Source organism: Labrus bergylta, chromosome 7 (genome assembly GCF_963930695.1).
Source record: "Labrus bergylta chromosome 7, fLabBer1.1, whole genome shotgun sequence".
Lineage (NCBI taxonomy): Eukaryota > Metazoa > Chordata > Actinopteri > Labriformes > Labridae > Labrus > Labrus bergylta.
The window spans coordinates 5,047,433-5,062,012 of NC_089201.1; the positions used below are offsets into that span (position 1 = coordinate 5,047,433).

Sequence of the window (14,580 nt, forward strand, 5' to 3'; positions counted from 1 at the left end):
TCTTTTGGGAGGAAAGATGCTTGGCTGTTATTTGCGTCAAGGCCGGAATTAAATGAAAACAAGTTTTAACTGTTCGTGTGCAGGGTTGTTATTTCTGCACTGCAAAAAACTCAAATCTATAGTCCGTTTTCTTGTCAATAATATCTCTTAACATTTATTTTAAGCCATAAATCCAGATAAACATCTTATTTCAAGATATACAAAAGCAAAAATAAGGAATGCATTGCTTGTAATAAGTAAAAGAAACTTGTCAACTGGGCACAAAAACTGAGATTTCTGTATCTGAATAAGTTAATACCGTCTATTTAAAGACGCTAAACTATTCAAATGTTTCTTGTTTCTTATTTGTTTTATTTTAAAGCAATCCAGGCCTTATCTTCTTTTCTCTATCTTGAAATAAGATGTTTTTTTTCTGGCCTTGTCAAGTGAATGTGATATGAACCCATTTAGACATGCAATGATTGAACATATTGTTGTTCTGTTGTTGTTTATTAATGACTTTATAAAATGTTAATGTACTTTAGTTCAAAGGGAATGTGTTACCGTTCAAGCCAAGGATTTTAAGTGCTCAGATGTTTTTAATATGATGTCTTCTAACTGCTACAGAGGTTGATAAAAATCTCAGTAAACGTTGAAATTCTGTTCAGGTCTCCTGAAAACCCTCAGGAGCCCTCAGGTCGGGGAGGTTGTGTTCAAACAATACTTTTAGAAGGTTTTACAGGGTGTTTTTTTTTTTTTTTAGGTGGCCAGCAGCTTTTTCCTAAAACATAAAAAAAGACTTATACAAAGTGAAGCTGCTCCATCGTCCCTTCTAGGCCATGTGTGGTGGTGACTGTGTCTGCAGAGACTCTGTCCTCTGACTGGATTTTACTCCATCAGCGGTGATTTTCTTGTCACAATGTACAAGACATCTTTTGGCCAGTCTGCTTTCTCTGCAAAGGGGGCAAAACTTTGGAGCTCTCTGCCCACTGGCATAAAATTAGAGAGCAACAGTAATGCTTTTAACAGAGGACTCAAACAATGGCTAAAAGGAAAACCACAGTGCTCACATGAATAGCTTCTGACTGGGTTATTGTTTGATCATGCTGCCTTTGCTCTACAGTTCTATTTATTTATTCTCCCATTATTGTTTTCTCTGTTTATCGCTTTTCTCCCTATCTTAATTGTTTTCTTTTCAAAAGCCTCCTGTGGACAGGTGTTGAGAACTAGCATGCTTGCTAAAACACTTAAACAATGCATCTGGTTCGTCCAATGTATCTGTGATGTCCATGCCAAATAAAGTCTATTATTATTACTGTCGATGTTTGATTTGGTTGACTCGGGATGTTTCTGGGTGGGGAGATGGTGTGTTTCCTCCGGCCAATGACAGCGCAGCAGGTGAGTTTAGGAGTGGATACATATCAGTGATTGGATGCAATTCAAACTGTTAAATATGACGGGCATGGACGTAGCGTCAAAGAAGACCAAATAAAACCATAGTGAGGAAAACCCTGTAAGCTCGTTCTGAAACGAGGGTGAACCTTGTGTTTGCTCTCATCTGCAGTCGCTCAGTTGGCCTGCTTTCTGTGGGGCAGGCAGGTGACAAACGCCGGTGGTTAGCTTGTGCTAGCATGCGTGTAGGTAAAAGCAGTAAACGTCCTGCAGTGGGTATGTTCTTCTGGGGGCGACCAGGGCCGGAGGAGGGGCCCAGTTTGTGTTTACAGGCTGCCACCAACATTTCTACTGACTGCTTGTAAGATTTGAGTTTTTTGCAGTGTGGCAGCTGGTTTATTTGTGACTTCACAGTAAGTTAGTCACATTTGAAAGTTAAGGCACAGCGTCTCTACACTAAATTGGCGAGATGGCTCGGTGTGAGAGCGAGCGAGTATGTATTCACATGCATACACAGCTATGTGGGCGAGATTTCTCATTTGTTTGCAATTCACACTTTAAAGAGTTGGTGTTTCTGTCCCACTTAGTTTTTTGATTTAATGTATTTGTTTCAGTAAACCAATTTCTTGGCAGCAAAATAAGGAGAGAGAGAGAGAGAGAGAGAGAGAGAGAGAGAGAGAGAGAGAGAGAGAGAGAGAGTCTGAAAAGTACCTGCGAAAGGATGTCTGGGCTTTTTTTTAAAATCCAGAGTGTGGGCTGCAGAGTCACTTCAGAGATAATATGTCAAGGTGGATGCTCAGATCTGTTTGCTCCCTGAGATCTAAACCTACTCTGATGTTTTTTTACGTACCCCCCTCCCACCCCACCCTTTAGTGCGTGCAGAGCCGGACCTTCAGACTACAAATAAAACAACAACAACAAAGACTAGCAGACACCTCAGCTTTAAACTGATGATCAGGACCAAATATGAAATGCTGCTGCTCACAGACATGACCAAACTTTAATGAAAAATGTACATTCTTCATTATCTCTCCCCCCCCCCTTCCCTCTCTTCGCCTGCTTCACAGTTGTTCGGCGGGTGAAGGGAGCCATGTCGAACACTGAGGATTTGGTGAGGCTTTTGACTGATGTAAGAGCTTGAAGGGATTGAGCTGTTTGTGGTGTTAAGCACCCAGAGCCTCCAAATCCGCTTCTCGCTGAAACTTTCTACAGTATACTAAAAAGTTCTTTATTTTTTTTACCGCAGAGCCAGTAAAAAAATAAAACCTCATTATAATTCTTGAACTTTTGTAATTAACTTGTGCTTCAGATTAAACACTTTTACAACTTTGGTAAAAGACTGCAAGGCAGGTGAGCCTTTGTAATGAATACAAGAACATTGTCAGGTGTTGAGCTCTAAAATATCACCTGCTTTCAGAGCAAAATGTACAGTAAGGCCATTTAACTGACAGGTCTTTCACTATAGGCTATAACAAAAGCTGCAAATAATACAGGAATGCTTTGAAGTTCATTTGCAGAAAAAGACAATCGCTCTGCTCGGCTGCATTTCCCTCTGTGAGCTCCTGAGGTCTGAGCTCAGGCGTCTCTCTCCACTGTAGTTCCGGCTCGTAGACCAACACAAATACGCCGCTGAGTTCCTGCTGACCTGTGACCAGCGTGTGTAGGTGTGAGGGAAACACATGAATTGATTGATATTCGTAAGGATGTCTCCACAAGACAATTTCTGTCAATATTTGCATGGGTGAAGTGGAGGATGTGAGAATAAATATCTAAAGGAAGAAAGAAGGAGAGGAGCGAGAGAGAGAGAGAGAGAGAGAGAGAGAGAGAGAGAGAGAGAGAGAGAGAGGAGCTGCATCAGCGCCCGCACAGTCGTCTCATTCAAGGTATTTAGATTTGACTCACGCTTAGAAGCAGGCACTTGTTCTCCTTGATGGCACCCAGGCAGCCGAGGAAGCCCGTTACCATGACGATGGCGCCGATGGCGATGACCATGTTGGCAGCTGACAATGAGGGGAATGAGGGCGAGAAGGTGGCGAAGCTGCCCTGAGACACCGAGAGCCAGATGCCCACGCCGAGCAGCCCACAGCCGCATAACTGCAAGGCAAAGAGATAAGGCAGAGGACGAGGTGAGAGAGGTACGTGCAGATAAGAGCATTCAGGGTTTAGTGACAGGACAAACTTCATTTTCAGCTGCTAGGCTGTGCTCATAATGACAGATCAACAAACAAATAAACAAAAACACAGCTCAGGAAGCGTTCTGCAACAGGCTCAGATCCCCTCTTGATGCTTGGGGAGTTGCCCACGCAGTCATCCATCCGCAAACAGCTCAGAAACAAGAGGGTTTACCACCAATTACAACTATCATAAGCCAATAGTAGCTCTGCAAGAGATTAGAGCAAAAAAAAAAAAAAGATTGGACTTGGGCTGTGCTGGTTGTGCACATTTGAGCTGATTACACTAAATCCAGAACAAACAGAGATGCAATTACTGCCACTCTGTAAAAATGAAAACCTTCACAAACTACCTGCAGTAGACTTTAATTTCACCTAGAGGGAGCAATTCCCCTAATTCCCCCTCTGCCAGGCCCCCAGTGATGTGTGTGTGAGAGGGCTGCAGTGTGAGTCCATTAGTGTAAGACATTGTTTACAGATGGTGTGGATTGGCAAAGTGGAGAGTCCCACCTGCTGATGTGCTGCTCCATCTATCAGGGAGAAGAGCAACACAACACACCAACCACCCTGTGAAATATAGGCGAGGAGGGAAAGTGGTGACATTTTTTTGCCTGCACTTAATAGAATAAAATACCCAAGGCAATCTTCATGAATAAAAAAAAAAATCCCCAATGAGATAAAATATGGAGAGGCGCCGTGGTAAATCATCGCATCGCCGCCCTTTCTATCCCTCCATACCTCCTTTTCTCATCTTCGCACCGCTGCTCCAGAACATTTTAAAGCCTGTCAGCAATATGTACAACAAACCTGCTGCGCATGCAAACAATACACACACCCAGGCACACAGAGTCAAATAATTGATGCACCAAACATGATGCTTGTGTCTTCTTCATCTGACAAAGTTTAACTGACAAACGGCACAACTGATCATCACAAACCGTGTTTTCAACCTGACTGATGGCCACTCGTCTGTTGTTCGGCTATTTTGCAGCGCGGGTAAAACAAAGTGACTCAAAGCGCATTACAAGTCCGGCAAACTGAAGAGAGCTTCTCAGGGACGCGGGGTGATGATGTGGAAAAGAAAAACGCCTCATGAGGTGATGAGGGACGCTTCCGGGTCTAATGAGTCCTATAGGATCTGTACATACATCAGCACCCCTCTCGTGTGTCAGATGAGTTCAGTTTCCCACTCATTAACCTCTGACCTTTGAGCAGCGAGGTTTGACTTTGTTGAGGCCGACCACCATGGATGAAGGCGCCTTCGGGTATATACACCAGCACAATCAGGGGCGGACTCACAAAATGATGGTTCAGATTTTTCAAACACTAAAGCTGTGCAAAAACGACAAAAGACACTAATTTACAAAACACACACAAAGGGTTAATTTCACCCCTAACTGCACTGCAAAGCAAACAGCGTCTCTGAGCACTGGTGGTATTTAAATGAGTCATCATGCAGTGATTTGATGTCCTTTTTTATGGAGTTAGGCCTCACTGCAAAAAGCAAAACATTTACAAACACTGGTGCTAGTAACCATGTCCAATTCCACCACAGCTTTTTCAAAATATGTTCGGCACTAACCAGGGCTTAATCAGTAGCAGCTTGACACTTCTTCCACATGTGCTGAATGAGTCTGGAGCTGTGAAACATGACATGGATGGGAGTATTGGTCTTTTGTAAAAGTTGTCCATGCTTGCTCCATTCAGGAGGGAAGTTTTAGCCCTGAGCAGGCTTTACTCTGTCACCTAAAGCGTAACAGAGTAAAGGTGCAGATAGCTTCTCTCCACATTCAGACGTAAAACAAGCAAACTGCACTGAGCAGGACAACTTTTTAGGTGTGTATGAACGATGCACGTGGTCCTCCAGAAGTGAGTAGATGTGGTTAAAGCGAGAACACAGAATGAAAGAATCAGGTGTATACTTGATGAGTGATGTAGAAGAGATAAAAAAAAAAACCCTGTCTATTCAGATTTCTGCTGTGACTGATTGCTCTTGTGTGATCTTGTCAAAAGAAACGACTCGCCGCTCTTACAAACAAAGTGCTGCTCTCAAGGTGGAACGCAGGGGTGTTTATGAACAGAGCCCACTGCGCAGACACAGAGTGAAGGACACTCGTTTGGTCACAAATGAATGATGGTATTTCTACCTCAGAATGAACCAGTGGTCGGGGGTGAGCCCAGTCTTGAGTGAGGCAGAGGCAGAGTTGCATCGGCGCTCCGAAGACTTTCAATCACCTGTCGTCTAAATAATTCAGAGGTATTCGCTGGGAGGCACCCGCCGGCCCTTTTGTGCTCCCCTGATTAAAACTGGTGAACGAAACGTCAATTGAAAAATGCTGGTAAAGGTCATGTTCCTACGCAGAGTGGCTAATATACGGCATCCCCGCTAACACCCTCCACGTTATATAGAGCGTTATAAGGGTTCGAGGCGGCGCGGGAGAAATAGAACGTTTAAGAGGCCAGATAGATTGAGTGGATTTACAGCTAGCGAGGGAAACACCAAGAGGTTTAAGAGTCCAGGTGGGGAGGGATACAGTGCCTGGACTTAATTGTGTTTAATGCCCAGTGAACGGAGCGTGTCCAAGTGTGTCGCTCTCTTAAGTGACTGTGAAACCACCCAGCCCCCACTCAATCTGTCTGATCGGAGCCCAACAGGAGCACGCCATAATCTGTGTCCTGCTTCCGCTATCACTTCTACTACTACTACCACAACAACACGCTGTCATCAGACCTCTGTGTCCGTGCCGGGAAATACCTCCAGTACACGCTCTGATCTCGTTGGTTATCTGACCTGGATGTGCGCGTCAAAGCTTGACCCTGAGCATCTCTGCTGAGCTCCTTATCTGCTTTTAATTGTGGGACAGCCCTGTTTTGATTTCCCATCTGTGGGGGGTGGATAAAGGAATCCCCATACAACTTAGAGAGGCTTGTAAACAGTGTCAGAGAAGGCTTACTGTTAACGCACTCATTGTTTTCACGTCAGGGAAAATGGTGGATGCTGCATGGTTATGATAAATGTTTGTGTTGGACAAATTAATTGGTCTATCACCACTTTTTCAAAGGATGTGAAAACACAAAATAACTAATTATGTAAAATGTATTAAAGGTCACATATTCTCCTCCTCTTCAACCAGTTTAAATAAGCCTCAGAGCTCCCCAAAACATGTCTGTGAAGTTTCTTGTTCTAAATCCACTCTGATCCTGTATTTGATCATGTCTATAAACCCCTCTATTTCAGCCCTGATCAGAACAGGTTGTTTCTGTTTCTGCAGCTTTAAATATGTAAATGAGCTGTGTCTGACCATGCCCCCTCTCTGGAGGGGCTTGTGTGTCTCGGTCTTTCTCGCTCCATGTCCTATTGTTTACGGTGAGAAGGCAGACTCAGAGGGCAGATGGACTTTTCTCATCATTGGTGGATTGGGACACATATTACTGTGAGAGGAAGTCATTCAACAACTGACCCAGGAACTTTTCTGACCTCAGAACATCACTTCAACGTGTATATGGTGTACTTGTCACTTAACACTAATGCCCTTTAGTACTTCTGGCCTTCCAATGTTTACAGAAATTATTTGTGGTTGTGTTTTTTCTTTCTATACAACCTGCCCCATGTGACTCTGCACCAATTATCCGTGCAGATGGAAACAACCGGCAAGAATGCTCTGGGCTGTTAGTCTGTTTTCACGTATGCATCCTTGCAGGACTTTGACCCATCATTAAACCACTGAGGGTGAAACCTGACAGCTCGCCAGCTTGCCAGCTCCACCACTATTTCAGTTTTAACAAGCTTCAGTAAGGACTCCTTTAGCACGCTGGATTTTCAAATATGTATTTCTGGTTTCGTTACTAGAAAACACTTTGAAAACAACTCAGATGTTTTGTCTCGTTGATGTTCTGTTTCGCCTCGTCGACAATGCCGCGCACACTCACAGCGCGGAGGCGCTTCCCTCCTATTCATCACTTTGAAGGTTACTTTCATATTTGAGGCAGATAGGAACATATCTTCCAGCCGTGATAATGGGAAAAAAAAAAAAAACATTTTCTGCAACACAAAAACTCGCTGCTCTAAACGCTGAATTGAGTTCAAAAAGTTAATAACAGCACTTCTGACAGAGGGAGGGATGCAGTGAGCGTGTAATCGCAGTTTTTTTTTTTAATCGATGGAAAAGAGAACGAGCAGACAAAGGTAAAATGTGACCTTTTCACGTGTGTGAAAAGGACAGAAGAGAGTCTTGTGTTTAAATGTCATTGGTAGGAAAGTGACAAAAAAAGGACCGGCAGAGAGGAGCTACAGTCACTTTCTATTGGACAAAATTGGAGATGTGACTCAACAGCTGTGTGAGCAGCACCTTGCAGTTCCTTACGGCCCTTCTAACAAGCTCAGTGTGAAAGTAATTGCAATCATACAGTGTGAGGAGACTTTCCAAACAGGAAGTAGAGGTGAAGAAGGTCAACCGTGAGGTGTGTGAAAGAGGGGTGTGAGGTATTAAAGCCGGAGAGATTGGATGCACACAGGAGATGTGTATAAAAGAGAATGGAGAGGGAGCTTACAGAGACAGAAGAAGAAGAAAATAGAGGCTGACCCCTCATCCGTGTGGCTGGCCTGAAGAATCATCAGCTGCTGCAGTAACCGGCTCAGTGACACGGAGACACCCGACCCTCTTCAATCTCCCAGAGACGACAAGGGTGTGAAGAGGGATGTGTGCGTGGAAGTGTGAGCGAAAGTTTTGAGGAGATTGACTTTTTCACACTATGAGCACTCGGAGAGGTCACGTTCTGCAGTAAAGACCGACAGCTTTTGTCTAAAGGCAGTGCAGGGATGATACAGTTAAACATTCTGCAAATATGGACAATTTGAATCAGTGAGTCAAAAACATGTATTGTTTTACTCTTTGATTCAACCAGCAGGGGGCGTTATATGCTTTTGGCTTCCTTTAGCTGCAGGAAAGAGGCATAAAGACATCACATGAAAGTTTTCTAAAGTCTTTGCAGCTGAAGTGATAAGCTGTTGTTAAAAAAACAAAACAATGCAAACACTCTCTCACAGACATCTGTGATGTGGTTCTGAAAAAACTAACCTTTAGTTTCAGTAATTAAGAAGCACTTCCTTCCTTACAGCACGGTCAACTTTCAAATTGGGGGAAATGCCAACCTGACTGCACTGCTTTATCACTTTACAATCCCCTCTGCCCTTTACGGCACCTCCATCTTCTTTTTATTGGGAAAGAGAACTTTCTTCTTTCTTTGGGCACCCAGCGTCTATACTGCTTTAGCCGTCATTGATTTTGCACTGAGATGAGGACATGGGATATTCACCTCAGATAAAAGAACATATTTCATTCCTCACTATGTGATCCCTCAAGCCTGTGATTCATGCTCCCATATAAGAACTAAATGGCCCGCAAACTGCAAGAGAGAAACAAAAGCATAGAAACAGCGAAAATAATAAAGCAACTGTAAACATCAAGCAGGAGGGGAAGAAAAGAGCTGAAAGTAGAGACAGGCTCTCTGTATTTTACACCCAGTGAGTGGAAAGGGTCTGCTTTAAAGGAGTGCTGAGGAAGAAAAGAAAGTGATTTAAAGAGCAGACTCTCCAGAGAGAGGCTGTTTGTGTGTGCCTGTCAGGAAATAGGTTTGTTTTTGTAAGATTCCTTCCTCGTAAATACACACATTTAGTGTATTTATCCTCCATGGCGGCCACACATGAGCACACAAGACCAAAGTCCAGGTGACGCAGAAGAACAGCGCGTTATCTCTCACAGAATCTCTCTTGATTTATTCTTAAACTCACATTTTCCTTCTCAACAGACCCTTAGAAATCTCTTCAGCCGTATAACAAAGGCTGTCTTATGCCGACCTCAACACAGCACACTGCATCAAAGGCAATCATTTATGGTCAATTCACTGTCACAGCACACTCCGTACTTTCACTGTTGGTTCTTGCTTTTAACAGAGTTTTAGATTCAGGGCTCACATGTTCACGGTCATTAAACAGAAAACTAATATCTCTTCAGTTCTACTAGACCCAAGATAATGACCAGTGGTAGGTAGACATGCACTGATCCAACTTCCCAGTCAAGTCCAATTAGCGAGATCAGGGCTGGGGTGTTGGCTGATGCAGCGTACTGAGCCGAGCCACTCAGAAGCCTGGCTGCAGTGTTTTGGACCAGTTGCAGGCGAGACAGGGACAACTGGCTGATCCCAGTATACATGGAGTTAGAATAATCGAACTCTTTTAGAGTGATTAATGGAAGATAAGTGTGAGCGCAAAAAAAAAAACAGAATTCTGAGTCTCTTTGTAACATACAAAAAGGATATGAGAGGATTCTGCTGCAGTTGTGGACAAGTTTGAATGATTATTTTGCTGCTTATTATTTTTTTCTCAGATGCACAAAAAAAAAGCCGTAAATGAAATGCTGCTTCAAAAATATTCTTGACTTAAAGCAGCAACTTGTAGAGTTTTGATTTGGCGCACTTTGGCGCTCACCAAATGTCTTTAAGTGCAACTGCACAGTCTTAAGACACACATAGTGCTGTTACGCCTCCCACTCTTAGAAAACATGCATTAGTTGACAAGCCGAGGGTGGAGAAGAGAAGCTAAGCGACTGACAAGGTGATGTAATATTCATAGAGTTTGTGCATATATGACTCTGCTGGTGTCTACAGCCCGTTGTTTGCAAACTGTTTATGCATGTGGAGTATGTGTATGTGTATTCAGCTGTTAGCATTATGTCCATAGGCTGTGGCTACATGTCAACATTGGAGATAATTACTATTTTACAGTGGAAAAGTTACAAACACATTGAGTAGACGTTGTGTAAAAAGGAATCCGTAAGCGCTCCATTAGTTGGGAAATATGTTAAGCACATCTCTTTACACAATATGCATTCAGACAGTGGTGGACAAACGTAGCTGTAGGCAACACACAGATTTCCAGTATAACCCAGCAACCCTGTCTCCCCAGGCTTCCTAGGGGCATGATAGTGGTTCCCCAGTGAATATCACACGGGCAATGCAAGTTGTATAACACTTAAATTATTCACAGGGTCTGCGCTGGTGGCTGAGGGAAACAGTGCTTTCAGGCTCAAAATAAACACTGCATGAATTCAAAGAGCGGGGACAGATGCGAAGTTTAAGATTAAAAAGCTATATCTGCCTGTTTAATGTTTCATTCGCCCAGTGAAGTCCTGGAGGACTCACACAATGTGAGAGATTTCCTAGAAAATCATTGAGACTGATGGAGCGCTAACACAGGGGAGCCGCTCTCTATGAATACACAACTCTTTAATTGGGGGAAGATTGTGCTTTTTTACAGGGTCAAGTATATTTTGTCTTAACATCTCAACTGATTCGCAGCGTCTGTCTCTTCTGTTCTCTAAACAAGACACAGACAACATTTGCCTTTTGGATTCCCTGCTGATATGTTAGAAGAAGAGTTCACACCATCCGTCACATGCTTAGTCAAGCATCATGGTTGTGCAATCCTGCCCTGGTTCTGCTTGGATGCCTTAGCTTGGCACTTTGAGGAGGGAATCCAGATTACCCTGTTTAGAGGGTCCTCAGTGAAGCACCTATCAATGATGCAGGGCTTGACATGTTTCCCTCCCTCTCTGTCTCTCCCAAGATGAGCTGAAAGGCCTTTTCACCGCAAAGTGACTGTAAATCAATCGGGCCAGGAAGGATTAAAGGCAGACAAGCCTTTCTCTGCCTGTCCACAGCTATCCCCGTTGTCTTCGCTGACGAATCTACACTCTTTCACACCTGACAACAGCCTCCGCCCGCAGAGGACGAGACACAAAAAGAACGAAAATCCAGGACAATGGCTGAGGCAACGCTATTAGACATCCCTGACTAATTCTGCTGTTAGATCTCTACCGTCCCAACAAGACTCTTCAATCAGCCTAAAAACCCACCGGCACTTCAATTATGCATTGAGAACAAGTAGGAGAGCACCATGGAAGGGGGAAGTTATCACATTATTGGAAGCAGAGCACGGGGAAGCTTGCCAGTCAGTCACAGCAAGTGAGAGCTCTGACGGAGACGCATACAGATGCAAAGGGAAATGAGGCCTGAAAGCCAAAAGCAGAGTACAAAGCACTGAGCCAGGGACCGAAGCTCTGGTCCAAATTCAGACAAACACTGCCACAGGAGAGCAAAGCTTTCTTTACTTCTTCCTGCTGCGGATGTGTGCCGGCTGCACGGATAGCAGCTGCACTGTCTCGCTGCTTTCACTTCCCAGTCTGCTCACAAACCGACGCTTATAACTCAGCGTGCTCAGTCCTAAAAAGAGACGGAGGACCATAAAGATTCCCAGTGACGTTCTAATGAGGGCAATGATATAAATACATAAACGAAGCAGATAACAGAGGGAGACGTACCTCCACAAGGCGATAATTAAATGTGTATATTGCCACTTGCTGTTGACATCAAAAGGTGCTTATTAAGATATCTTACGAGACGTTTGTGTGCAATAAAAAGTAAACACGATAAGGAGAAGAAATATCTATTCATGTGAAAGCAGTGCCATTTTTATGAGTGCCTGTTTCCCTTCACATAAAGTGTGCTGCCTGTGGAGGCACACAAACACTCCTGGTATAAATATCTCACTCTGTCTGCCAGTGCAGCCATGCCGAAAAATCCTCAGAGGTGGGCAGACGGTTGGACGGCCTCCCATTGAGTTTCACTAGTTGAAGGGCTTAATGAGTATGCTGGCTCAGCAGAGGGAGAGCATGGCCAGAGACTTGTGTATCATGCAGGTTGGACACTCAACCTGTTCCCCGCACAGAAGCTGGAGCAGAGGACCAAAGGGCTCAAGGAAAATTGGAATTCCCTAATGCACCCTATTGCAGCTATACAGTGTGCTGTAAGTAAAAGAGAAAGCCAGAGTGTTACACTCAGCACATTTCCCGGCTACTTTTCATCCCTCACAGTATCAAATTGAACCCCAAGACTCAAAGTCACTGCGGAGGGCAACAGCTAAATGGATTTGTATGGGGACATCTGCTACAGAGAGTTCCCCAACAGAGCTGTCCATATGTCTGATACACCCACGTCTGTCAACTCACATCTACATTTCAGAGAACCGCAAACAAAAATACCCTCCAACAACAACAGAGCAGGATAGTTTATGTTTCCTCATAGGAAATAAAAGGGCCACTTCCATTTTACTCAGTTGTTTTTACGCCCAGCGCTCATGCTTAAATAGCAAATGAACTTGCACCCCCATTAGAGCATGACTGTGCCTCAGACTGAGCCTAATAGCTCGTCTAAATTCTAAAGTCCGCCGTGCAGTATGTTCCTGCTATTTCGAGGACGCATTAGAAAGATGGGCAGACATCCGCGAGTTCACAACGCACTTCTACAGAGCTTGTTCCACACACACAGGATGCACAACAGCACACCATGCTCAACTGTTTGATATCAATGCATTCTCTGCAAAATAGGGCAAAATGAAAGGAGATGAGTTAAACGAGTGTGCTAGAGTTCTTCCAATTTGAGAATGAAAATCACAGACACGTCAGCCTGCAGGCTCACCTGGCTATTCACACACACCTTTGTATATTCCGGCAACTTAATCCAACCTCTTTGCTCTCTGCACATCAAACTGTGTGCTCTGATACACACACAAATGTATTCAGACACGCCCCATATCACTTTGTGCTTCACGCTTTATGCAGCGTGCTTCATGCTTTATAGGGCCCAAAGAGTTTGCAGGGTGCACTAAGCTGACCTTAGCTGGCAGTGTTTGAGACCGGAGAAAAGCACAACATGCTGCTACAAATGTATCCCAAGTGTCTGACAATTGCTGGTCTATAAGTAGGGGGACAGCAGCTCTGGGATTTCTACCTGGAAATGAGCAAGGCTCTTGGGCATCAGGAGTGCATTGTTATGGCTTTATCTCTAGGGGCAGTCTGCCTGACCTTGGGCAAAAATAGGCTGCTATGTTGACTGTGAGCTGCTTAGGAGAAAGGCGATACTAAGTGTGCATTTGTTTGTGTGTGCCTGCGTATGTGTGTGTGTGTGTGTGTCTGTAAGATGGTTAATATCTCATTTCATTGGAAAAAGCGTGGAGAGGGTGCGTGGCCTCTCTGCAGGGACGATTGCTGCACAGTCCACTTAGATCTGAACCGCTGCTGATGCTAAAAAAACAACATCCATTAGAGACATTGGCAAGAGCACAGCGCCTCACATTCACCACAATGTGAGGAAGGCGTATCCACGCTTCTAATGAACAGGAGAGGTTTTCATTTCCAACGGGGTTAGGTGGCCGTGACCCAAAATGAGTATGAGGGGGCGAAGTAAAGCCTAACACTGCAGATGTGCACAAACAAGTCGTGTCTATTCACTGTGTGTGTGTTTGCAGAGGGGTGGAACAAATTCTTAACAAATGCATATTTGAGCAAAATAGTGAACATCTAAGCATATGTTTATTCCTTGAGCAGCCCTTCTGTGAATGGAAACACTCCCGTTATGCAATGTGAGGCATTATGCATCCCTGGAGGGGACCGAGGGAAGATGAAGACGCAGAATATGCACATCAGCTTAAGTGAAAACCAGAGCACCAGGCATCCGCCGAGAAAAAGAGGATATTCAGATTGAAAGACATGTAATCAATAGCTCCTCTGCATGCCATGCCACAGGGTAGATGACTATTTCCCTGCACTTACTGCATAAAGGGCTTTTTAATACCCTTTTTCTCTCCATAGTAAATTATTCACCACACTTTTAAAGACACAGCTAAGGGAAGAAACTGTAGAGGGAGAGGTTTGCTAATGTTATTACACCCTCTCCTATGAAGTGATGAAGTAGCCCGATGCTGTACAACTGAGACTTTTATTATTGGCCCTGTTCCATGTCGCCTCATATCTTACTCGTCCCGCTGTTGTTTCTCTTCATGCTGCAGGCAACATTTCTTTTTCCACTAATTCTACCCAAGCTTGTTGCAGCACATTCTATAATTCAGGCCATAATTCATGCAGTACTACGGCAGAAAGAGAAAAGAAGCTTTGGGAATATCTGCAGACCTGCTGGAATGAGG

General features: G+C 44.1%; 1 protein-coding gene across 4 annotated transcripts in view; it reads right to left on the reverse strand.

Annotated features, from left to right (window-relative positions):
- tspan33b (tetraspanin 33b) overlaps positions 1-14,580 on the reverse strand; it is a 231,860-nt gene that overhangs the window by 45,003 nt on the left and 172,277 nt on the right. For all 4 annotated transcript variants that reach the window (XM_065956554.1, XM_065956553.1, XM_065956552.1 and 1 more), the window contains one exon: positions 3,274-3,465. In XM_065956554.1, coding sequence (XP_065812626.1) covers positions 3,274-3,465 — 192 coding nt within the window. The remainder of the gene's footprint in view (positions 1-3,273; positions 3,466-14,580) is intronic.